The sequence below is a fragment of the Columba livia genome, chromosome 15, assembly GCF_036013475.1.
Source record: "Columba livia isolate bColLiv1 breed racing homer chromosome 15, bColLiv1.pat.W.v2, whole genome shotgun sequence".
Taxonomy (NCBI): domain Eukaryota; kingdom Metazoa; phylum Chordata; class Aves; order Columbiformes; family Columbidae; genus Columba; species Columba livia.
The window spans coordinates 410,190-435,893 of record NC_088616.1 but is presented as its reverse complement, the minus strand read 5'-3'; the positions used below and the strand labels follow the sequence as shown (position 1 = coordinate 435,893).

General features: G+C 46.1%; 2 protein-coding genes across 3 annotated transcripts; both read left to right on the top strand.

Moving 5' to 3' along the window:
• Positions 1-8,097: 8,097 nt before the first annotated feature.
• Positions 8,098-13,892, top strand: RSL1D1 (ribosomal L1 domain containing 1). 2 transcript variants are annotated; one of them, XM_065030408.1, is made up of 9 exons: positions 8,098-8,235; positions 8,318-8,457; positions 9,364-9,502; positions 10,114-10,262; positions 10,378-10,479; positions 11,058-11,151; positions 11,236-11,364; positions 12,138-12,344; positions 13,360-13,892. In XM_065030408.1, the coding sequence occupies exons 1-9, from the start codon at positions 8,200-8,202 to the stop codon at positions 13,702-13,704; spliced, it is 1,341 nt and encodes a 446-aa protein (XP_064886480.1). In that variant the 5' UTR covers positions 8,098-8,199; the 3' UTR covers positions 13,705-13,892. The 2 variants fall into 2 exon arrangements, with proteins under 2 accessions (XP_064886480.1, XP_064886479.1); XM_065030407.1 differs by having other exon boundaries at positions 9,331-9,502.
• A 6,157-nt stretch (positions 13,893-20,049) lies between these two features.
• Positions 20,050-25,130, top strand: LOC135575463 (transmembrane protein 238-like). Its single transcript, XM_065030422.1, has 2 exons — positions 20,050-20,555; positions 24,228-25,130. Exons 1-2 carry the CDS (start codon positions 20,155-20,157, stop codon positions 24,235-24,237), a joined length of 411 nt encoding a protein of 136 aa, XP_064886494.1. The 5' UTR covers positions 20,050-20,154; the 3' UTR covers positions 24,238-25,130.
• Positions 25,131-25,704: the final 574 nt, after the last annotated feature.

Genomic DNA, 25,704 nt, shown 5'->3' with positions numbered 1-25,704 from the left:
TCCAGGGAGGTTCATCCACAATGATCTTGGCGTGGTGTGTTAGTGTGTGAGGAAGAGCCGTTCTGGGAGGTTCATCCACAATGATCTTTGCATGGTGTGTTAGTGTGTGAGGAAGAGCCGCTCCAGGGAGGTTCATCCACAATGATCTTTGCATGGTGTGTTAGTGTGTGAGGAAGAGCCGCTCCAGGGAGGTTCATCCATGGGGATCTTTGCGTGGTGTGTTAGTGTGTGAGGAAGAGCCGTTCTGGGAGGTTCATCCACAATGATCTTTGCATGGTGTGTTAGTGTGTGAGGAAGAGCCGCTCCAGGGAGGTTCATCCACAATGATCTTTGCGTGGTGTGTTAGTGTGTGAGGAAGAGCCGTTCTGGGAGGTTCATCCACAATGATCTTTGCATGGTGTGTTAGTGTGTGAGGAAGAGCCGCTCCAGGGAGGTTCATCCATGGGGATCTTTGCGTGGTGTGTTAGTGTGTGAGGAAGAGCCGCTCCTGGGAGGTTCATCCACAATGATCTTCGCGTGGTGTGTTAGTGTGTGAGGAAGAGCCGCTCCAGGGAGGTTCATCCACAATGATCTTTGCATGGTGTGTTAGTGTGTGAGGAAGAGCCGCTCCGGGGAGGTTCATCCACAATGATCTTTGCATGGTGTGTTAGTGTGTGAGGAAGAGCCGCTCCAGGGAGGTTCATCCATGGGGATCTTTGCATGGTGTGTTAGTGTGTGAGGAAGAGCCGCTCCAGGGAGGTTCATCCACAATGATCTTTGCGTGGTGTGTTAGTGTGTGAGGAAGAGCCGCTCCAGGGAGGTTCATCCACAATGATCTTTGCATGGTGTGTTAGTGTGTGAGGAAGAGCCGCTCCGGGGAGGTTCATCCACAATGATCTTTGCGTGGTGTGTTAGTGTGTGAGGAAGAGCCGCTCCAGGGAGGTTCATCCACAATGATCTTTGCATGGTGTGTTAGTGTGTGAGGAAGAGCCGCTCCAGGGAGGTTCATCCACAATGATCTTTGCATGGTGTGTTAGTGTGTGAGGAAGAGCCGCTCCAGGGAGGTTCATCCACAATGATCTTTGCGTGGTGTGTTAGTGTGTGAGGAAGAGCCGCTCCACGGGGGTTCATCCACAATGATCTTTGCGTGGTGTGTTAGTGTGTGAGGAAGAGCCGCTCCAGGGAGGTTCATCCACAATGATCTTTGCGTGGTGTGTTAGTGTGTGAGGAAGAGACGCTCCAGGGAGGTTCATCCACAATGATCTTTGCGTGGTGTGTTAGTGTGTGAGGAAGAGCCGCTCCACAGGGGTTCATCCACAATGATCTCTGCGTGGTGTGTTAGTGTGTGAGGAAGAGCCGCTCCGGGGAGGTTCATCCACAATGATCTTTGCGTGGTGTGTTAGTGTGTGAGGAAGAGCCGCTCCGGGGAGGTTCATCCACAATGATCTTTGCATGGTGTGTTAGTGTGTGAGGAAGAGCCGCTCCAGGGAGGTTCATCCACAATGATCTTTGCGTGGTGTGTTAGTGTGTGAGGAAGAGCCGCTCCAGGGAGGTTCATCCACAATGATCTTTGCGTGGTGTGTTAGTGTGTGAGGAAGAGCCGCTCCGGGGAGGTTCATCCACAATGATCTTTGCATGGTGTGTTAGTGTGTGAGGAAGAGCCGCTCCGGGGAGGTTCATCCATGGGGATCTTTGCATGGTGTGTTAGTGTGTGAGGAAGAGCCGTTCTGGGAGGTTCATCCACAATGATCTTTGCATGGTGTGTTAGTGTGTGAGGAAGAGCCGCTCCAGGGAGGTTCATCCATGGGGACCTTTGCATGGTGTGTTAGTGTGTGAGGAAGAGCCGCTCCGGGGAGGTTCATCCACAATGATCTTTGCGTGGTGTGTTAGTGTGTGAGGAAGAGCCGCTCCAGGGAGGTTCATCCACAATGATCTTTGCGTGGTGTGTTAGTGTGTGAGGAAGAGCCGCTCCAGGGAGGTTCATCCACAATGATCTTTGCGTGGTGTGTTAGTGTGTGAGGAAGAGCCGCTCCAGGGAGGTTCATCCACAATGATCTTTGCGTGGTGTGTTAGTGTGTGAGGAAGAGCCGCTCCAGGGAGGTTCATCCATGGGGATCTTTGCATGGTGTGTTAGTGTGTGAGGAAGAGCCGTTCTGGGAGGTTCATCCACAATGATCTTTGCGTGGTGTGTTAGTGTGTGAGGAAGAGCCGCTCCAGGGAGGTTCATCCACAATGATCTTGGCGTGGTGTGTTAGTGTGTGAGGAAGAGCCGTTCTGGGAGGTTCATCCACAATGATCTTTGCATGGTGTGTTAGTGTGTGAGGAAGAGCCGCTCCAGGGAGGTTCATCCATGGGGATCTTTGCGTGGTGTGTTAGTGTGTGAGGAAGAGCCGCTCCAGGGAGGTTCATCCACAATGATCTTTGCGTGGTGTGTTAGTGTGTGAGGAAGAGCCGCTCCAGGGAGGTTCATCCACAATGATCTTTGCGTGGTGTGTTAGTGTGTGAGGAAGAGCCGCTCCAGGGAGGTTCATCCATGGGGATCTTTGCATGGTGTGTTAGTGTGTGAGGAAGAGCCGCTCCAGGGAGGTTCATCCACAATGATCTTTGCGTGGTGTGTTAGTGTGTGAGGAAGAGCCGTTCTGGGAAGGTTCATCCACAATGATGTTTGCATGGTGTGTTAGTGTGTGAGGAAGAGCCGCTCCAGGGAGGTTCATCCATGGGGATCTTTGCATGGTGTGTTAGTGTGTGAGGAAGAGCCGCTCCAGGGAGGTTCATCCACAATGATCTTTGCATGGTGTGTTAGTGTGTGAGGAAGAGCCGCTCCAGGGAGGTTCATCCACAATGATCTTTGCGTGGTGTGTTAGTGTGTGAGGAAGAGCCGCTCCAGGGAGGTTCATCCACAATGATCTTTGCATGGTGTGTTAGTGTGTGAGGAAGAGCCGCTCCAGGGAGGTTCATCCACAATGATCTTTGCGTGGTGTGTTAGTGTGTGAGGAAGAGCCGCTATGGGGAGGTTCATCCATGGGGATCTTTGCGTGGTGTGTTAGTGTGTGAGGAAGAGCCGCTCCAGGGAGGTTCATCCACAATGATCTTTGCGTGGTGTGTTAGTGTGTGAGGAAGAGCCGTTCTGGGAGGTTCATCCACAATGATCTTTGCATGGTGTGTTAGTGTGTGAGGAAGAGCCGCTCCGGGGAGGTTCATCCACAATGATCTTTGCGTGGTGTGTTAGTGTGTGAGGAAGAGCCGCTCCAGGGAGGTTCATCCACAATGATCTTTGCATGGTGTGTTAGTGTGTGTGGAAGAGCCGCTCCGGGGAGCTTCATCCACAATGATCTTTGCATGGTGTGTTAGTGTGTGAGGAAGAGCCGCTCCAGGAAGGTTCATCCACAATGATCTTTGCATGGTGTGTTAGTGTGTGAGGAAGAGCCGCTCCGGGGAGGTTTATCCATGGGGATCTTTGCATGGTGTGTTAGTGTGTGAGGAAGAGCCGTTCTGGGAGGTTCATCCACAATGATCTTTGCGTGGTGTGTTAGTGTGTGAGGAAGAGCCGCTCCAGGGAGGTTCATCCACAATGATCTTTGCGTGGTGTGTTAGTGTGTGAGGAAGCGCCGCTCCAGGGAGGTTCATCCATGGGGATCTTTGCGTGGTGTGTTAGTGTGTGAGGAAGAGCCGCTCCAGGGAGGTTCATCCACAGTGATCTTTGCGTGGTGTGTTAGTGTGTGAGGAAGAGCCGCTCCAGGGAGGTTCATCCATGGGGATCTTTGCATGGTGTGTTAGTGTGTGAGGAAGAGCCGCTCCGGGAGGTTCATCCATGGGGATCTTTGCATGGTGTGTTAGTGTGTGAGGAAGAGCCGTTCTGGGAGGTTCATCCACAATGATCTTTGCTGGGTTTATGCCCCTCTACAGATTTATCTTTTTTCAGTGGCATAAATGCCCAGTGAAATTTGCTCAGTGAAGAACCTCTGGTTCAGACTACTCATGGCACCAGTCCGAAGATTAAAAATAATGTTAGTTACGAGAAAAGTGGTTTCATAGGTGTTCATTTGTGAATATTATCTAAGAAAAAAAGATTGTTTCAATGTCCCTAGTACTTGATTCTGTATTGCTGTAGCTTTTTGGTTCTTAATGCAGACTATTTGGATCATGGTGATGATGATAAAGCAGATGAAATGTACTCCAGACAGGACTATTTGCTTCCTGAACTGATACTTAAAGGCTCTTAATCTTCTGGTTGTGTGCACCCTGTAGAGGATTTGATAAAGAAAAGTATACCAACACAACTGGAGTCAGTACTGAAGATTTTCTACTGTGAACCTGTTTCTTTCCTTGTGTTTATTTTAAGGCACTATAAACCTGAAAAAAATGTTTATTTTCCTCTTAAGAAATGCTAGAAAGGAGTCTAATCTCAATATAAAATGGAAATTTCTGATAAGAAACTCAAGATCGGTTGTGTGTATATGTAACTTAATAACACCTATCATTGGCTTTCCTTCCCCAAAAGTCTCAACTTCCAACATAAACTGGATTTTCCTACATCTCCCCTCAGTTACACACACCTGCACAAATCCACTTATTTCTGAAGAAGAGTGACACAAGATACGACAGACTGCTGGATGAAAACCCGGCACTCGAGGCTGCGTCCCTCTCACCTGTTAGAGCCACAGGAGTGACGACAGGCAGAGGATTATGTTGTGACGAGAAGGCTTTGCAGCTTGTGCCGCTGAGACAGGCGTCTGTTGTTCTGAGAACGGCGTCTCTGGACAGCCCGCGCTGTCAGCAGCCTGACAGGTAGCGGACCAGAGCTGGGGGTGGCGCCAGCACTGCAAAGGAACACCAGCTGACGAGAACCAGCGCGTGAACTCCAGATCCCGCGGGGAGTTTGTCTTCTGAAACCTCTTTTGTAAGAGACTTCTCACTCCTGGTTTAATTTCTGCATATGCTTTGTGCCACTTTTGTGGGAGTTTTGCCGTCTGCCTGATGCTGGAGCCTTTGGGGTGCACGCTAAGGGAATGATCAGAAGCCTCAAAGACCTGTTTACAGCAGAAACAATTTCTACTTGTACACCCCTTCTGCTGGGAGAAAGTACAAAATCAAGGATGTATAGAAACATCCCCTTAAATAAGTAATGAAGTGGAATGGCTTGGATTTTTTATTTTTTTTGTTCTAAATCTTAGCATTTAAATAAGTGTGACAAATGGCTTAAGAAAAAATACATACCTTCCTAATCAAAGATAAACTGAGGGCTACAGTTCAGACAGAGCAGGCAGTTCAGCATACAGCAATAACACTGATGGAAGTGACAAACCTTGTAATTCCCTTGTAAGTGTAACTATTTATTTGTGAACTTGATAAATCAAAAGCACACTCATTATAGTTTGTATTAATTGCATGCTGTATTAAGCGTAAGTATTTCTTATCCAGAGATTAACTGTTTTTTCCAAGACAGCTCTATTAGCTGTGTCGAGCACCTTTTGAGAGAAAATGACCATACTAAGTCAGCTAAACCACGTCTAGTAACATTTGGTCACGTCGGACTTAAAATGTTGCAGAAAAACGTACTTGGATGAGACTGATGTGCTAAAAATTGGAATCTGAGTCACTAATAATAGTCCCTTCAGCTTTATGATGCGGACGCTGCGCTGCCCCAGTGCGGTCGCGTTTCAGCCCTGCTGTTCAGTCCTGTCTTACCAGACTTGGCTCCTCCATTGCCAGAGACATGCTCCAGCCCTCTCATTTTTTCTGGTTTGTTTTAACATGTCACAATAATATGTTGATGCTTTATTAAAACACGGCTGCTCTAAAATATGTTGAGCCCATACAGAGATAGGAGCAAGGCTAATGCAATTATCAGGTTACAAAAGCACCACCGCTAGCGTCATATCCACAAGTACTCCCATTGCTAAAAATGTTTCAATGAGTCTGCCCTCTGGCTACTCCTTTGCCTTTCAGCGATTTCTCTAATCTGTACTTCATACGACTACAAGGAAACAAATAAGAGCTTTTCTGTTTCTTAGCCGGTTTCATTTGTTTTCTTCATTTGTACAAATCACACAAAAGAAAATTAAAACTTCCATTTTCCAGGATTTGTTTTCAATCTTCAATATCAACATGTGACCACAGAGTTCTTTCCTAAGGCTGGGGAAGTCTTGAAGCCACCAAGCGTTCCACTGTTGCTCCCGCAGAATGAAAACATCAATCATTACATAAAGCAGATTGTCAAGAGAGCAGGGTATTTTAATTCCTTTCTCTTTGCACTGGTACGGTGACAGAGCAACAGATTTTGTCGGAAGACATCAGACGAGGAGGAAAAAGCCATCATGGAAAAGGCAAAGAGCAGGAAAAAATCGAGAGGAGAAGCGTGAGCGACTAAAGCTCCTGGTGTCGTGTTTGAGCCCCCGGTCCTGCAGAGCTGCGCGACCCAGAGCCCCAGAGCTGCCGCAGCGCACGCCGCGCTGGGAGAGTGCGGCCAGAAGAGTTCCAGGCTAGATTTGATCTCAACAAAATGCACTTCACCAGCGTGGAACTGGAAGGAATAAGCATGGCACAACCAAGCTGCTTCCATGCAGTCGGTCAATGCATCTCTAAACTGAAACGGAGACGCAGCAGTTCTGCCTTTGCTGCTCACGCATTCAGAAGAAATGGTTTGGCGTGTGACCATCAGTGGTAGCTTTGATTGTAGCAACCCAGACATAGTGGAGTTGAAGATGCTGAGAGGTCTGTGAGGAAGGCGAGTGCCAGAGCACAGCCCCTGCGCTGCGGGAGGTGCTGGTTCTTTTGGGGAACCGGTGGGCCGGGTCGCGGGGAGGCAGCTCAGGGCCGCTGACAGCAGGTCTGCAAAGACAGCCTCCCGCAACATGAAAACAGCCCCTCCTGATGCTCAGGACAACAAGCAGATGTAGCAGGGACCTGTCTTGGCTAAACAGCGAACTTACGACACCACTCCAGTGAGAAAAGACTGTGACACAGGAGGTAAAATCAGGGATAGGCTGCAAAGAAGTAACCTAGAAACATTGCTCAGGCATGTAGGGATTGTCAGACCTGTCATGCTCACTTGGTCCGTGGGAAAATCGTGGAATGAGTCTCCTTGGAAGATATTTTTGGGCACACGGAGGAGGTGCTTGAAAATTATCAGCATTGATGGACAAAGTGAAAAACATTCTGACCAACCTCATCACCCTCTCTGGCAGAATGACTAGATCTGCAGATGAGGGGAAAGAGGACGGTGCTCACCTCCACCTCAGCACGGCTCCCAGCACTCTGCCGCAGTCACCCCATGCCCTAAATGTTGTGGTCTGGCTGGGCGGCCAGCGGGATGGCTGACAACTGGTTGGACAGTGGGGCTCTGAGGGGAGAGATAAGGGCTGGTACTCACCCTGAAAGCCAATTACAAGTGGAGTTCCAGTGGGATCTATCCTATGACATGTTCTATTTAATACCGTTATCAGTGACTTGAAGCATAGACACATCAGATCTGCAGGCGACGTCAAACTGGAGGAGTCATCAACAGCCTCGTGGGCAGAGCATGTGTACAGAGGGAGCTGGACAGGCTGGGGGGATTAGGCAACACAAACCTTTTGGAATTCAACAAAAGCAAATGCAAATCTGTATTTGGGAAAGAGCAGGCCCTTGTGATGTGGGCTGGGGAGTGAAGGGCTGGCAGGGGAGCAGCTCGGCTGGGAAGGGCCGGGAGGACAGCAAGCTGAACAGAGCCACAGAACCCCGGGCTGGCTGGGCTGCAGGACCTCCATGGATCCCCAGCCCAGCGCTGCTCACGCAGGGTCACTGAGCAGATCACACGGGTGGGTCCAGGCGGTTTGAATGTCTCAGTGCAGTAGACTCCACACCCGCTCTGGGCAGCCTGGGCCAGGCTCTGGCACCTCCCAGCAAACAAGTTTCTGCTCATGCTCAGCTGGAAGCACGAGCCAAGCAAACGTGTTCCCGGGAGGCAAAGCTGCCCAGCAGCACCCCGGGCTGGCCCAGCACTCCACGGGTACCGTGAGCGCCTCCCCCTGGGGCGACACCCGGGCCCAGCGCCGCCCGCCCGCTCAGCGCCCGCGGGGCCTCTGCCCGCCCCGCCCGGCGCTGCCACCGGCCCGCGGCCCCGCCCTGGGGGCGGAGCGAAGGGCCTAGAGCCCCGCCCCCTTTCCGGCCCCGCCCCCGCGCGCTGCTGCCCCGGAAGGTAGCGTGTGCGCAGGCGCGGCGGCGACACGTGCTGGAGCCATGGCGGGCGGGACGGGGCAGCTGCAGCGCGCACAGGTACGCGGGCCGGGCCCTCAGCCCGCTCCTGAGCCCTCGGCCCGCTCCGAGCCCGCTCCGAACCGCTGTGTTGCCGTTGCAGGTGAAGAAGGCGGTGGAGGCGCTGCTGGCGTTCGCCAGAAGCAAGGCCAAGGGAGACGCGCTGCTCCTGAACGAGAGCGAAAACATCCACCTCCTGGTGACGGTGTGGAAGGTCCCGCAGGCGGCTCAGGTCATCAGAATGTAAGAGACTCACCCGCGGCCCTGTGGGGACAGGTTGGAGAGGAGCTCTTTGCTGGGTCTGAGCTTAAGGGGCCTGACCTTCCCGTGGGCGGTGCTGCGCCGTGCCCGCCGGGAGCGGTGGGTGTGTTGGCTGCAGGTCTGTGCCTTTCATCTCCCACTTAAAGAGAATAATTCAATCTTTTGTTTGCCTTAACCCACCACCAAATAATTAAAAAGACCCTAGCATCTTTTTTCTGATACCCAAAAGCAAATGTGAATTGTAAGTTTTCTTTAAAACTGTAGCATTGCTGTATTGAGAAAGTTTACATCTGTTTATCTGGGCCCTGGTGCCACAAAGACTTGTCTGTTGATGGGATGCAGCCATGATACAGAGTCACAGGATCATTTCGGTTGGAAGAGACCCTCAAGGTCATCAAGTTCAACCGTAACCCACCCCGGCACCGCCCCGTGTCCTGAGAACCTCATGTCCGTCTGTCCAGCCCTCCAGGGCTGGTGACTCCAGCACTGCCCTGGGCAGCCTGTTCCAATGCCCCACAGCCCTTTGGGGAAGAAATTGTTCCCCAAATCCAACCTCAGACTCCCCTGGCGCAACTTGAGGCCGTTTCTGTATAAAGAGAGGAGAACAGATGGTACTTCTCCTGTGTGCTGACCGCAGGACAGATGGATTCAGGGGTGTGTCTGACTGCACCCATGGTGTATGATTGCTTAACTTTTATACTTCTGTGTGCGTTAAAGGTATAGGCGCCATCAAGGATGTCTAGCAGTTAACAACAGAATCTCAGTACATAGTTTCTGTGCGTTACTCGTTACTGGGTGTTGATCTCTGTAGACAGTGTAGACCTCATTCTAGAAGGAACTCCTTTCTCTTCTCAGCCATCCCCTGTCCCCGTCGTGTTCTCGTTGCAGACCCCTGCCCCACGGCATCCGGCCGGACACAGCTGAGGTTTGCCTCTTCACGAAGGATGAACCAAATTTATCAGCAGAGCAGACTGAAAATCTGTACAAGAAGCTTTTAATCCAGAATGGGATCAGAAGCGTTAGCCAGGTAAGGGAGAAATCTGATTGCAGAGTACAGTACTGTCACTTCTTCCCTCTTGTACCAGCGAAAAGGGAAAACAGCTCTTCTTCCTGCTGTTTAATATTCTGATCTCGATGGTTCTGAGTCAGCAGTCTCTAAATAACATTTTTTTCTGACTATTCAAATGTGTTCTAAACTTTAAAATTTATTCAGAAGAATTCCTTCAATTTGAAACAATCTTTGGCAATCAGATGTAGCTGCTAGATAAATGCTCGGTATTTAGTTAGAGTAAGCAACTAGAAAAACAGTGTGAAAGAAGAATTGAGTTCTTTGCAGCTGGATTGGATTGCTTATGCCACTAGCAGTAAAACTAGAAGATATTTTTGTTGTGTATAACCTTGATTTAGACGTTACCACGTATTAAAGTTCTCTGTGGTGATTTGCAGTTGTTGTGCAAGAGATCTGTATTGTTTGATTCCTAAAACAAAACCTACTGTATGCTGTTTGTTGTCTTCAGCATTCTGAAATAAAAGCACCGTGACAGACTGTCAGTTACGGTCGTTAGTTCTCTGCAGTTCTCAGAAGTTTTCTCGGCTGTATTTTCAGCAGTGGAGACTAAACTGTTACTTGCATTGCAGGTCATCTCATACAAAACTCTCAAAAAGGAGTATAAACTATTTGAATCAAAGCGTCGCCTCCTGAACAGATTTGATCTCTTTCTGTCTGATGACCGAATCAGAAGGCTCTTGCCCTCACATCTGGGAAAACACTTCTATGAAAGGAAAAAGTAGGTCTTTAATTTCTGTTTTAACGGAATTGGGTGGAATTGGGGTGGGTTGGATTGGGTTTGGTTTGGGTTTGGTTTTGGAAATACTTTTTCTTTCCCCTCCTTTGTTTTTTAGGGCGCCTTTATCTGTAAACCTGAAAGCCAGAAATCTTGCTAAGGAGCTACAAAAACATATCCAGGGGACTACGCTCCCCGTTACCAACAAAGGGTGCTGCTAGTAAGTGTGAGCAGTTAATACTTCACTTGAAGTGCAGTTGTACCTTAACTGTAGGAACTTTAAGTCAATTTTATTCCATTAATATGTGAATAAGACAGGTTAAGAGTTACCATTCCAGATATGGGCCATTTTGAACATTAACGTGTAGGAAGAAATCAGTAGCTCTACTGATTAAGTTTTACTGTAGAGTTTTCCTTTTTGTGGTGGTTTTTTTTACCTTATGCCTAGAGAATATCTAGTCAACTGTCACCCGCTGACACCGTGAAGAATCCTAAAACATTACTGTTAAATTAGATAAAAACTACTTCCAAAATAATCTATTCTTGTAAGGTTTTTCATTTATTGTGCGTCTAAAGCGATCTAAACTGGTAATATGCTTAGTAACATAAGGCAGAAGTTGCATATCCAAGTATGGAAAAGTTAATAGAAGTAAATCTATTCTGACTGCTATTACAAGAAAGTTCTGCAATAGACAACCATCTTTTATGAAAGTTAAGATAATTGCACCTAAGTGCACCGAGGGAACTTGAAGTATGCGTATTTGCCCACATATAAATACTACTGTTCATTTCTTTCAGCACAGCCCGTATCGGTCACACTGGGATGAAAGCGGATGAGATCCTAGATAACGTAATTGCAGCAGCCAAGGTGATTGCGAAGAAGCTCCCAAAGGTACTGCTGAGCGATTGCGTTAAACCCAAGGTGGTTCGTAATTTGGCTTTATTTTTACATAATATACTGGTTTTGTTGTTGCAGAAGTGGAAAAATGTAAAAATTCTTCACCTCAAAACACTGAAATCAGTTGCGCTTCCGATTTTTACTGCTAATATCTCCAATTTGGATGAGCTTGACAGACAGCCGTCTCTCCAAAAAAAGGAAGTAAAGGTAAAAGAATTCTTCAAACTTTCAATAAAACCTATCAGAATGACTAGTCCTTTTGTGCATTGTAGTGCCTGATGCGTTAGGCTTAAACATTTTAGTAGCTGATCCCGGCATTTCTGGCTGTGAATCGATTTAGGTGCTCCTGACTCTGAGCGCTTCAAGTACTCAATAATACTCATAAAATAATGGGAAAACTGCCTGATAGGCTGTAAAGCAGATTGGAAATCAGTAAGCTGAGTGTTTCTAGGCCTGTGTGGTGCTGAGTTTCATTCTTAGAACTTCTGCTTGCACTGTTTATTCGTATTTGCCTTCTGGAAATACGCTCGTTACCATATACATGGATTCAGACTATGCATCTCTTCTTTGTTGGCTAATCAGTGGCATCTGAATAACTCAGAAAATTGCATATTTGTATGTATAGGGGGCTCACCTACTTTTTAAAAGAAGAAAATAATCAGCTATTCCTTTGTACTGAGTTCTGCTTATGATGTATGTTCTTTTGTCTAAAATAAATTTGAAGCATATATATTCAACTCAGAGACTGTAAACGTTGTTTTACCTATAAATAGCTTCCTTATGAACTGTTCATAATAACCTTCTGAAAGTAATGCATTTCTTTCATATTCTGCATATGGTTGACCAGTCCAGGCCTATTGAACAACAATATTTAAACAAGCATTGCCTAGACCATCTTATTTTTAACCATATTAAAACAATTGTTATACATTTAGAATGTTATAAAGATTTGTCTTAAATGTACTTCCAATTAATTCTAGAAGGGAAAGAGCAAGAAACTGAAGAAGGCAGCGAAAAAACCAAATTCAAGTCAAGTCACTTCGACAACTAAAATTAATACTGTGGCTGCTGCTGCAACCCAGGAACTTGTGGTAAAAGAAGAAGTAGCCCAAGAAGCAGGTGATCATGACGATGATGAAATTCCACAGCTGGTGCCTGTGCAAACAGCCGCCTCAGCCGAGCTGAAGGTAATGGTTTAGTAGTGAGAAATGTGCGTTTCTGGTAAAGCTAAAGATTTGAACTGTTCAAGTTATTCATTGCTTCTTAGGGAGCAGCGTGTGTTAACACACTTCAAGTGAACTGGAGTTTTTGTGAATGCATCATGAAAGCAAGAGTATGGGGAGGGATGCCTTAAAGAGGCAGTTTATTCTGGCATTCTTTTGGTTTTGAGGGTTTTAATTTTTAACAGACTTTGTCTTAGAGACAAAGGAAGCCAGTGCTTATTGTTCTTTTACATATTTTTCTGAGTAGCAGCAATTTTGTCTAGGTCCAATAAGAATCCTGAACTCAGAAGAAAGGGAAAACGAGAAACAGCTAAATAATTAAGTAAATAATAAAAATTTTAATTCAAAATTTCTTCTAAAATTAAATTTTAGTGTATTTTTTTATTGTATCATCTTCTGTCTGGAGTGCAAAACTTGAGAAAAATTAATAACATTCTCTAGAATGCAACATTAACAATCACGTAATACAAATTGAAAGCTAGTAGCTTGCGTGAAATACTGTGTGGATGTATTGTTGCCAGAGTTGGAGATGGTGTGGGTCATATCACTAACATGTCTGCAACACAACCAACTGATAATCCTCGCGTTTAACAAGTATCTAGGAAAGATACGTGGGTGAATAAAACAATAACACTTAAAATTCAATTTGGTTATACTGCATTCATGATTGGAGCATGCCTGTGATTTAAAGCTCTGCCAGCAGAGGTCAGGGAACTTGGCTGGCCAAGAGGACCCTTGCATCTGTTAAATGATTTACTTTCTTACTATTTTGGTGTTTCTTTCGTTGTCTTCATCATTATTTCTGTGCTTGATCCTCTGCTTCCAGACTGAAACATGAAAAGGTTGTTTGGGCTGGGGCACGGTTCAGTCGGTAGAAAGTGTCTGGCATTTATAATGGTTTTCATTCCTTCTTCTTGCAACACAGTTAGGATGTTTCTTTGGTGGAAAGGTAATTTTTTTGTGTGTATCTTAAATACAGAAAATGGAACCAAGTCCAGAAAAAGGCGACAACCTGGGCAAGAAAACTAAAACATCCCTTGGTAAGAGGAAGAAACAACCTCTAGCTGTGGAAGCTCCAAAAATGAAACACAAAGTTACAGAAGAGCGTACAGACTTGAAGACATCACCAAAGCAGAAAAGAGCCAAGCAGCTCAGCATGCCAAGGGAAGCAACAAAAGAAAAAGAGATGAAAAAGACTCCCAAAAAACCAGAAGCAAAGTCTTTTGCAGCACCCAAAGCTGGGAAATCAATACAGTCAGCCAAGAAGTCTTCCAGAACACCGAAGCAAGCACCCAAGAAAGTGTGCAGGCCACAGTCAGCATGAATGTTGTTTGTTGTAACACATTTTATACCGTTGTTCAGTAATAATTTTTAGTATACAAATATATTGGTGAAGTAAAATACCTTCTTCAGGAGACCTGATGCTAAGAGCTTTTTTCACTGGGGCCTGGAATGATTCATTTGTGTTTCTTTCTAACTGCTGCACCGGAACCAATAAACTCGCAATCTTAATTGAGTCTTATTTCTGACCTTTTCTTTTCCTGGCCCAAACTAAAGGCACTCGAATTTTGGAAGTGTCAAAGGTCAGGGAGGGGACTGTTCCAAGAAAGAAAAGCTGAGAAGCATTTTTGAAGTGGTGTCTTCCTGAAGCATAGCTTAGTACTGAGCAGACAAGGGCTGAAGCTGCATGCTGAAAGCAGCAATCAATTTAAAATGTGAAATAGCTGCTGCTATTTTTTGTAATTGTTCAATATAATGAAAAGAGGTTAACATCTATTGAACTTATTTCAGATATTTAACAGTCTGATAAGCCAAACTTAATGTATTCTCTAGCTATATTTACCTAAGGTATTCATGTGTGTGTTTGCTTGTGTTGTTTGGGTGTGTTGTTTCATTTTTGGTTTTGTTTGTGGGGTTGGTTTCTTTTTTAAAGCACAGAGTTTTACTTTTGTCATCGTATGCTTTGACCGTTTATTCCATCAGGAAAAATCTTACCTTCACTTCTGGGCTTTATTTCTGCGAACAGAACAACTGAGGGCATCCCTGCGTGCTGGGTGCAATCCTATTGTTTCTTGCCTCTGAAAAGCACCAAAGGGTGTACGAGATTCAGGTGTGCCAGCTAAGTGAACCAGTCCCATGAAGGCATGAAAAATATACACTGCAGAACTGTAAGTTTATATATTTGAAACGTTACAGAATAAGCAAGTTGTTGCTCTCTGCATGATTACTTCATGTCCCTCTCAGGATGAGAATACAAGGCAAGATTTGCAATGAAACATCCTAGTGATAAAAATCTTTATTAGCAATATTTTACTCCAATTCAAATAGGAAGAAGGTCATAAGAGACAAGATGATTAATCAACAGTATGTAACAAGCGTAGTTTGCAAAGTTCAAAACCAAACTATCCTGTGGCCTATTTAGGACGTTGGTATCAATAGATTTACTACCTAGAAAGTAATTAGGAGCAAAATAAAAAGTGGTAAAAGAAACACTAAAGAATATGAAAATATTCTGCTTGATCCATGGTGTCAATTTCCCGTAACCCATGGCTGCCTCTTCTCACCTACCATAAACGTTTTTTCATCAAGGAACAATTTCACCCAAAAACGCTGGTCTGACTCAATGATCCCCGTTAGATCCATGCTAACAGAAAGATCTGATCTTGTCCAAAAATAATCCCATCACTTTCTAGGCTGGGCTGCAACGCAGAACTTCACTTCCATAAGAGTGAAGGACAGACACAAAACTCTCCTGCTTTCTGGAAATGTGGTGTCGTATCTAGTATTTCATGTTAAAATATCAGCATCAACAAGTGGCACCGTGAAATTCTGCAGCACCTTGAACCAGTCTGTGCTGGGACTGCAGCAGTTTGGCTCTCCTTGTTCCTGGCGGTGCTGGAATGCATACAGCCAGGCAAGACACCTGATGGACACAGCTACAAACTAACCCACTGCAGAATAAATATATACTAGATAGTGGAATTGGTTCCATTTATTTAGCAGAGTGTGCAGGATTCTGACAGTTGAAGACGTAACACTACTGATGTGATTTTTATTCTCCTCTATGAGTAATGTAGTCTTCTAATAAAAAAGTGTATTTAAAATTCAGAAAATAAGTGGGTAATATTAATAACTTGCTATAGCTATCACGGCTCCTCAGCTGGAGACGTTGGCAACAGTCAGTCAGAAACAGTAAGTGACCATTGTTAAAGAGAGGTACATTTTGCAACTTCTCAGCAGATTGTAATATTGAAGATCAGCGCTGAATGATGGAGTTAAATTTGTTATGTTTATCCAGGAAGCGATTTGTCGTAATGTTTGTCTTGCGTTTTTAAGAGGCCTGGGAAATCCTGTCATGTCACTGATCAAGACAGGAAATACGAAAAACTAACATTCAAGTTGAATCTCTGCCTGTTGCTGATGCAGTGCAGAAAGCAGGTGTAAAACAATTGTTTTCAATGAATTAATTTCAACTGGCAAGCTGTAAGGAACATTATAATCACCACTTCAGGTCCTTGGTTTAAATGCTCTTGCTACAAAGATAACGATTTTCTATGCTGGCAGAAGCAGCTAAGACGGAAAACACCCCCCAAGGGCTGAGCTGGTTTAACTGTGCAAGGAATGCTGGTGAGTGTTAAGCTCGGTCTTAGATGAACAGCTGGTATGTGCTGGTCATGTGTGAGTCTTTTTAAGGACATTTCTGGGAATGACCATCAAGAGACTGAAGAAAATCTCATATGTTTATGTATAAATTCTTACAGACCAACCATTTTTATTCTGATAATATTTATTTTGACTTCAGAAAGAGAAGGTTAAAGGTTAATAGACATCTGCATAATTATTTAAGGTACTATATCTTTGACCTTACAATCTTTATTTTATTCAAAAATTGAAGGTGGGAAGAATGGAGGAATGAACTATAAAAGCCATTTTATGCTATGGCTAGTAAAATGGTCAGTCTGATAATAAAGCTGTATTACCACAAGCTCTATCAGGAGCCCCATAATTCTGAATTTTAAAAATGGACTTTGGTTAAATTCTTATGCAATTTTTTCAATAGTACTATTTGTCTTTAGTTAAGGTTTTGGGGTTTTTGAATAGAAAAATCTGTCTGTTAACTTTTTCTTTATTAAGAGTGTTGTGCTGGTTTGACTGAAAATGGGTTCATTTGCATCATGCAGTTAGAAGCCTTTCTTTTCATAGCTAGCATGCTCTTTGGGACTTAGTTTGAGAACAAGCAGATGACATCCCAGCACAGAGTTAATGTTTGTAATTGCTCTGCTCTGAGAGCCAAGGACAGTCCGAGCTCTGCCCACAGGTGTGGGGCAGCGAGGAAGGGGGACGGATGGACAGGGCTGGACTGACACCCAGACTGATCAGTGGGAGCATCATGCTAACAATTTAAGGAGAGTTGGGACCTTCTGCTTGGCTTTTCTGATCTCTCTGGCTCTCTCTCTTCTGTTCGCTCTCTGGGGGTAACCAGGGGAGTTTCGGTTGGGATGTTTAGTCTGGCCTTTTGCTATTTTGCAGAGGCCTCTGGGCTTTTCTGCCTTTTTCCTCTCTTTTCTCGATCTCTGGGATAGGCTTTAGGACCAGGTGTAGTTTGCTGGGACTGGCTGCTCAGTTGTGGACAGAGGTTGTGAGGAATTGCCTCGAGTATCTTTTATTTCTGTTATATATATATATATATATATATATTTACTAGTAGTGTATTAGTATTTTGTTATTTTACTATACTGTGTGTACCTCAATCCAGGTTTCTCCCTTCCCTTTTGATTCCCTCTCCTGTAGGGGAGGGGGTGAGCGCGTGGCTGTGTGGTTGTATTGCCAGCTCGGGTTAAACCGCGACACAGTGTAGAATAGTATTTTAAAGTACGGAATTGTCAAGGCACATCTAGGCTCGTGAATACAAGTGGTACTTTCTCTACATGGTTCATGTATCCTTGCACCAAGTGCTTTGTGGAGACCCTCTAATGGCCAAATTTTTTGTGTGTATCATTAATGTGAGCAAGTTAATACTTTATGTGAGTTTGTGTCATTTTTAGAAGTACTGAAAGCAGAGTGGCTGCAGGGAAGCTAGAAGGGAAGAGGAAGTTGATAACGTTCAAAATACCAACATTCTCATTTTAAAAAGTATTGTTTTATTATTAAAATTTGCTGCAGGAGTTAAAACTAAAGTCTTAATTAGATTGCGGACAAGCTACTGCAAGGAATCTTTGCTTTTATTTGAAAGACACTATAAAGACAGTACCAAAATATTTAGTAGTGATGGTTTTGACTAGAATTGATTTTTATATTGCTCATTTGCTCTCCACATTTGTACTAAAGTGGGAACTAACTCATGTTCTTCACAGACATAAAATGGAGTCAGGAAGCAAGTCTTTTGAAAGACTGCAGTAAGTATTAGCAATTAAAACTACTACGGTGCAACAACCTAGTGCAGCTCCCTTGCAGCTATTATTCTAGTGCAGATGGAGTGCCTTTCCCACCCCCCGAAAGTCTGCTGAACTCCTTTTGCAAGAGAGGAAAAACTTAGAAACTACATTAACTCTGATTTATATGGCTGGGTGCTTTTTTTAAAAAAATAATCAATTTGAGACATATTCAATGCTTTAGGAACTTCAACAGCGTCTTGTTTTGAAAAATATTAAGGTCCTGCTGAAAGATGAATTTCCACGAACAGATAAACACGGAAGTAAAATACCATGTATAGAAAAAACCCCACAGACTAGTTGATGGCTGTAGCTGGTCTGCAAGCTTCTGCTCTAGAAATCACCGCATTTTTAACTTTCATTTCAGATTAGCCCTTGCATTCAGCGTTACTGGGAAGAATAACAGCTACTAATAAAGCAAATATCGGAATACTGTCAAACCGAAGTCTTGGCAGGAGAGATGCAGAAAGATAATAGGAACTTGTTCATGAACTCATTTTGTAGGAGTTAATTACATCTTGGGCCCTAGGGGGAGGTAAGTTTGGTGCACACAGTAAGAGTGCTGCAGGGCTAGAACCATGACTTTAATAGCTCTTCTTCCACAAAATCTGAGTTAAGACTATTTATACTGATTTCTATTTAAAATTCTCTCAGTATTTGTTATACTATTGTAATTAGATCTGCCTTCTCTGTTAATCTTCAGATTAAGCAAAACTGTCATGATTACTTCTTATAGGGTTGTATATGATTATTAGAATTCCTGTGGCTGTAAGGATTAAGTATGTAATTTTAAAATTATCTGGACTTCCTAAGAGCCACTCTAATGAAGCCCCCACCCTCCCCCTCCAACTAAGCAGGTGTATAACCCTCACTGAATCTTGGACAACTGGTACATTATCTCTTATGCTTCTGAGAGGGACAAAAGTTAAAAGGTTGTTTAACAGCATAATGTGAGGCAGGAGTAGAACCATGGTTATTTTATGGAAGCTAGGTTTAAACTTTAAAATCCAAAAGGTACTTTAAAATAATCAGGAAGAATAGCAGTATAGGCTTTTTAGTACCATAATTCTTCCCAATGTAGAAGTGGTATTAGGTTTCAAAATGAAAGATATTTTAGTGATGAAGTACTTAGAATAATTTTAACTTTTTTCTTTTTGAGGTGATTTAAGCTTGTGATTTCCTAAGGACACATTTTATGGAATAATGTCAGTAACATGGGCAGTCACGAATGAAGAAGCGGCTTCACCCAGTCTTGACCTCAATGTTCGGCAGGAGCAATAAGCAAACCAAGCACTATGGCAGGAATTGAGTGTGTAGTTTTATTAGAGTAAGCCAATTGCACTCCCTGTCATGGGAGAATTAGTCGTGTTCAGCAGCGTGGTTCTTGGCATGCTGTACTTCCACAAACACATGGAAGCTGCACATGCTCCTAGGCTTGTCAGACTTGCCATTGGTTTGACATTTCTCGTTACCAGAACAGCACGGCTCACCCATCGTTATACAAACTGTTGGATACGAGGCCTGTGAGAGTGTGCGCAGGAGAGCCTACAGCCAATGCAGTTCTGCCGAGGACCTGGGAGTGCCTACAGACAAGGACCAGCTCATCAACCGACGCACGAGTCGACGGAAATATGGACCTTGCCTTTTGTATAACTGCTTTACTTGCTGGATTTTGCATCTCGTATTCACAACTAGTTTCCTGCTTGTTGACTTGTAGTTGTATTCTAACTCCTCTCTTCGAGCATGCGATCTATATGACTTTGCAGATGCACATTATAATCATCTTGCAAATCTCTGCCTACCAAGAGCTGCCTGCTCGTGGAGTCTCCAGTGTGTGCTCTCACCTCGACGCCTTTCCTGAAGTGCAGCCTCCCAGGGTGTGCGAGCAAACCAAGGCAGAGCCCTCACCCTCCCGCACCTGGGAGCAGTTGAACGGGCACAGCTGCCTCAGCTCACCTGTGCAATGGCGGCCACCACCACCTGCAAGGGCTGCCGCTGCAGACCAGCCTCCCTCACAAAGCGAGCCCTGGAGGAAGGGGCCTGTCAGGCGTTGCCCAACGCCGCTGCCGGGGAGAGGCCGACTGCGGGAACCGAGTCTCGGCGAACAGCGTGTCAGCCACGCCCGGAGCGGCTGAGGGAAGGTCCCGGCAGCGACGGGACCGTGAGGGCGGCGGCCCCTCCTGCCTTCCCCCCAGCGGCCGGGGGGCGTGGCCAGAGCCCCTCCGGAGGGGGCGTGGCCCCGCGCGCAGGTGCGAGCGGCGGGGCGTGGCCTGGCCGGCCCCTCAGGTGCGGCCGGCCCGAGGCGGCGGTGCGGCCGCTGCTGCCGCCGCCGGTGCCCCGAGATGGCGGCCCCCGGCGGGCTGGGCCGCTGCGTGGCCGCCTTCTGGCTGGCGCTGGCCTTCGACGCGCTGGGGCTGGCGGTGCTGCTGGCCGGCGTGTTCGCCGACGTGTTCTTCTCCGACCTGCTCATCTACGCGGGCGGCATCGGCATCTTCCTCAGCCTCATCTGGTGGGTGTTCTGGTACGCGGGCAACCTGGAGGTGCCGCCGGAGGAGCTGCGCGACGACGTGGGGCTGGCGCCGCCCAAGGGCCGCGGGGACAGCCTGCTGCGGGGGCTGGTGCACGGCCTGAGCCGCCGCCTCTCCTCCGCCTTGGCGCCCGGGCCGCGCTCCCGCGCCGCCGCCGCCGAGCTGGAGCTGCAGCGCGCCCGGGGCCCGCGGGGCCGCCCCGCCGACGGCGGCAGGTGAGAGCGGGGAGGCCGGGGCCGCGGGGTCCAGGGCGTGTCACCGCTGGAAGGGAGGCTGGGGTGGGAGAGAGTTTTCTCAGCTTCTAGACAAAGTTGTGTTAAACCACTCGCTCGCAGCCGACGGGTTAAAAAAGAAAAAAGAACCTTTCTCAGGTCTGGCGGTGAAAGAAATGGAGGGAGAGAGATGGCCCGGGGGGGGGCAGGCAGGGAACGTGGTTCCTGTAGGTGTCTGGGGCTGGAAGAGCCCGGCGGGGTGAAGCGGGTGAGCGCGGTGGGTTGGCACAGGGGGTGCTGTGGGGTCTGTGGGATCAGTGGGTTGGCACAAGGGGGTGCTGTGGGGTCTGTGGGTTGGCACAGGGGGTGCTGTGGGGTCTGTGGGATCAGTGGGTTGGCACAAGGGGGTGCTGTGGGGTCTGTGGGTTGGCACAAGGGGGTGCTGTGGGGTCTGTGAGATCAGTGTGTTGGCACAGGGGGTGCTGTGGGGTCTGTGGGATCAGTGCGTTGGCACAGGGGGTGCTGTGGGGTCTGTGGGATCAGTGGGTTGGCACAGGGGGTGCTGTGGGGTCTGTGGGATCAGTGCGTTGGCACAGGGGGTGCTGTGGGGTCTGTGGGATCAGTGGGTTGGCACAGGGGGTGCTGTGGGGTCTGTGAGATCAGTGTGTTGGCACAGGGGGTGCTGTGGGGTCTGTGGGATCAGTGCGTTGGCACAGGGGGTGCTGTGGGGTCTGTGGGATCAGTGGGTTGGCACAGGGGGTGCTGTGGGGTCTGTGGGATCAGTGGGTTGGCACAGGGGGTGCTGTGGGGTCTGTGGGATCAGTGGGTTGGCACAGGGGGGTGCTGTGGGGTCTGTGGGATCAGTGGGTTGGCACAGGGGGTGCTGTGGGGTCTGTGGGATCAGTGGGTTGGCACAGGGGGGTGCTGTGGGGTCTGTGGGTTGGCACAAGGGGGTGCTGTGGGGTCTGTGGGTTGGCACAAGGGGGTGCTGTGGGGTCTGTGGGTTGGCACAGGGGGTGCTGTGGGGTCTGTGGGTTGGCACAGGGGGTGCTGTGGGGTCTGTGAGATCAGTGGGTTGGCACAGGGGTGTGCTGTGGGGTCTGTGGGATCAGTGGGTTGGCACAGGGGGTGCTGTGGAGTCTGTGGGATCAGTGGGTTGGCACAGGGGGGTGCTGTGGGGTCTGTGGGTTGGCACAAGGGGGTGCTGTGGGGTCTGTGGGTTGGCACAGGGGGGTGCTGTGGGGTCTGTGGGTTGGCACAGGGGGTGCTGTGGGGTCTGTGGGTTGGCACAGGGGGTGCTGTGGGGTCAGTGGGTTGGCACAGGGGGTGCTGTGGCGTCTGTGGGATCAGTGTGTTGGCACAGGGGGGTGCTGTGGGGTCTGTGGGATCAGTGGGTTGGCACAGGGGGTGCTGTGGGGTCAGTGGGTTGGCACAGGGGGTGCTGTGGGGTCAGTGGGTTGGCACAGGGGGTGCTGTGGGGTCAGTGGGTTGGCACAGGGGGTGCTGTGGGGTCTGTGGGTTGGCACAGGGGGTGCTGTGGGGTCTGTGGGTTGGCACAGGGGGTGCTGTGGGGTCTGTGTGTTGGCACAGGGGGTGCTGTGTGGTCTGTGGGTTGGCACAGGGGGTGCTGTGGGATCTGTGGGGTCTGTGGGTTGGCACAGGGGTGTGCTGTGGGGTCTGTCAGGTCGCAGGTGTGCTCCTGACCCATCCTGGCAGTAACTCTGTGTGTCTGCCAGAGGTGAGCATGGAGAAATGAAAGAGCCATTAACCGCTGCCCACATGAGCTCTGGTGAGGGAAACTCCCTCTTTAGCAACATGAAATGCTGCTTTCTTGGAGAACAACAACAGAAAAAGTGCAATGGTGACTTGTATTAACTTTGTGGCAGAGTTGCAGATAATAGTTTGAAACTTATAAATGCAATCGTTAAACTGCTCGTCTTGAACCTCAGTCATCTGAAAAACATGTGCTACTGTCCCATGTGCAAAGCAAGTGTTTAGGTCCGACTTTGAAGCATTGTTGAAGATCGTCAAGCTTTTCAGGATGTCCCTAGTGTGTTCATGAGTGCAGTGTGTGTGTTTAGGAAGAAAAACAAGCTTAAAGCCTTAAGTGGGAAAAAAAAAGGTCAACTTTCACTTCACTATGTAAAATCCTTTTCTGAAGGAACTGCATTTTGAAGCTGCTCTTGGTTCACAGAAAAGTTCATAGTCTTCTTTCATGAAAGCCATGTGGTTATCTTGAGAGGAAGTCCTAACAGTAGGGAGATGCAGTATAGAGAACTATTTCCTAAAAGAAAACTTGTCGAAGAAATAAGAACAGCAGCAATACAGCTCTAGGAGAGTTGTTGCTGCTGTTTAGTTTATTATTAACTTATACCTGCAATTAGAAAACCGGCTGTTGAAAATGAGTCATTCTCCTCTTTAGACTTTTTTCCTGAAATGGATGTAGAACTGACAGAGATCCATATTTTCAGGGAAGAAACGACATGTGATAAGTGACTATGTCTTACCTTTTTCATCTAAAGATTTTTGGCAATTGTAGGTATTGAGTTCAGTAGATAATATGCTATCTCTGTAGATGGTTCTACTTTCAACATGCATACATAGGTGTGTATTTTGCTGTAATAAACTTATAGTAGTGAAAGTTATCCGTTATTGTTTAATATTTCAAATCTTACATGTTACTAATGTTAGTTGGAAATAACGTGTGGTTTATTATTAACTACAGGGGCAGATGTATGGAGTGATTTATTACAGGCTCTCCCAAGTAAACAGCAGCTTCTAATGCTACAGTAAACAAAGTTCAGTACAATTGCGTTAGTAATTGTAATTCAGAAGGAACCAAGACAGGGGGAGCGCTGTTGCACATTGCAACGTGAACTCTCTGATTTTAGCTTTCACGGTAAAAAAAGGGTAACAAATGGTTGCACCTCGAAAGATAATTTGGCGTTCCCTTTTGAAGAAAGCTCGTCTGAAGTACTTTATGTCTACTCATAAACAACCATCTGAATCACATAATGCATTACCGATAGACCAAATTCTGTCCCCATCTGGAGATATTTATGACCTTAACCAAACGGGTTAAACACGTTTGGGCAGATGTTGTCGAGAGAGAGAGAGAGAGAGAGGAGGGGAAAAAAACACCACCACAAAAAAAACCAAACCCAAAAAACCACCACCAACCACCAACCCAACCCTGCCCCACTGTCCACTAGCAGAGCTCCCAGAGCCATTAACTTCACATTTTTGCTTAACATTAAATTAAAAGCAAAAAAGTGCAAACATTTGGAAAGTTAACTGTTGCCTTAGTAAGGAGGTTTCTTTACAGAAACCATTTGTGCATTTTTGTCACTTGGATAATTTTCTGGTTCTTGGCACTAATCACTTTCTGAAGGTATTAATGGGATGCTGCATGCTGTTCTGATTTCCCATCTTAAAAACTATAAAGTAGAAGTGGGTGAGAAGGGTGAGAATTTTCAAGATATGGAATGAATGATATTAAAGGAATAACAAGTAGAGTAGGATCCTTGGACCTGAAAAGAGACGCAGAGTATAAAATATTCTAGAGGTCCACACAGTCACACTTTTAAGACTGACTTCAAATAACAGTTTGGTTTTATATGACTATTTGTTCTAAGACTATTTTGGAGTAATATTTTCTTCATGTATTATCTTCAGGGTCTGTTGAAGACACGACTACCCATGTTACTGCCTCTGAAGGTGGGGAAGTACTGCAAATTGTGGAAAGAGAATTCCCTGCTCAATGAAATAGGATTCCCTCGTGATTAAATAATCTCTGCAGCCGTTGTGGACTCTGCATCAAATGGACACATGGAGCCGTATCTCTGCCAAATGAACCTGTTTCAGTGTTGGACTGAATAGTTTTTTGTGTGTTTTTTCTTTTTTCTACCATTTCAAAACATAAATTAGTTCTCTTAAGAAATAAGAGCTAAAAAAGACGCAATCCTGATTCACAGAAATCACTGCAGCATGTAATATAGATTTTATTATTATTATTATTATTTTTATTAACCTGGGAATGTTTGGATGAAAAGCTCTTGCACAATGAAAAGCTCTTGCACTGTTTTACCAAAGTTTGAAAGTTAAACTTACTGTGAATTTTTATGATACCAGTGCAATACTTTTGTTTGTAAGGGTGCTTTTAAAATACCTGCGTTAAAATACTGATGCGAAGTTGCGAATGTAGTAGAAGTTGTTTATAGTGTAAATACACAATTTACAGTGACTCTTGTAAAGTTGCATCATTATTTTGGAATAACTTGGAATTTGAGATTTTATATGTAGACAAGTAAAACCAGTGATGTTTTCATACCCGTACATTCTTCATAGTTGCAAATGATGTAGTGTGATGACTCTAAGAAGAGGCGTTTTTGGTCCAGTGACATTGGGAGTTATCTTCCGAATGCTGAAGGATTTGGGGTGGGGGGAACACCACGCAAAAAACCCCACCCTGTTGATTAACAGATACTCTGATGTATTATAGTAACAAATTTACATTTAGATGTAACTGAGAAGTAGCACCTGGGAAAAGATTTTTATTAAAGTTGTTGATACGTAAAATTCTTGTGTGGAGAGATTCCTCATGGGTTCCTGTGTTTTTGAGCTGACTCTGAGAGCTGAGCCCACCATGCACAAATATGAGTAGGTCTTAAAATTTTAGCGTACGCTTGTTTCTGTGCCACACCTCACTGAATACTGGAGGAAAATATTTACTGAGAATGCTGTGGCTCTACTTCCTTGTGAGCTCTTAAAGTCTATCAGTGTTCTCTTGTGAATTACTGAAGTAACTCTGCCTTTCTATGCCTATTCTAATTTCTAGATGTTTTCCAAATGTTCTTAGTTTTCCAGCAAGATTAGATGAACTTGAAGGTCTGTAATGTAATTTCTTCTTTTAGGAGGCGTGTACAATTTTTTCCGCCTTTTGGAGGAACCGCAATGTGACGCCACCGTGTTGGGACTATGGGCTGACGTAAACACAAAAGGCAGACAGACTCCTTCTATAAGACCTATAGCTCACTGTTCATCATTTCATTGTTCTGAACAGAGGTTAATTGCTTTTTCTGATTCCCCACAGATTCACTTGTGGAAATATAAGTGGAGTGATTTGTAGCAGCTCTAAATTAAGCCAAAACTT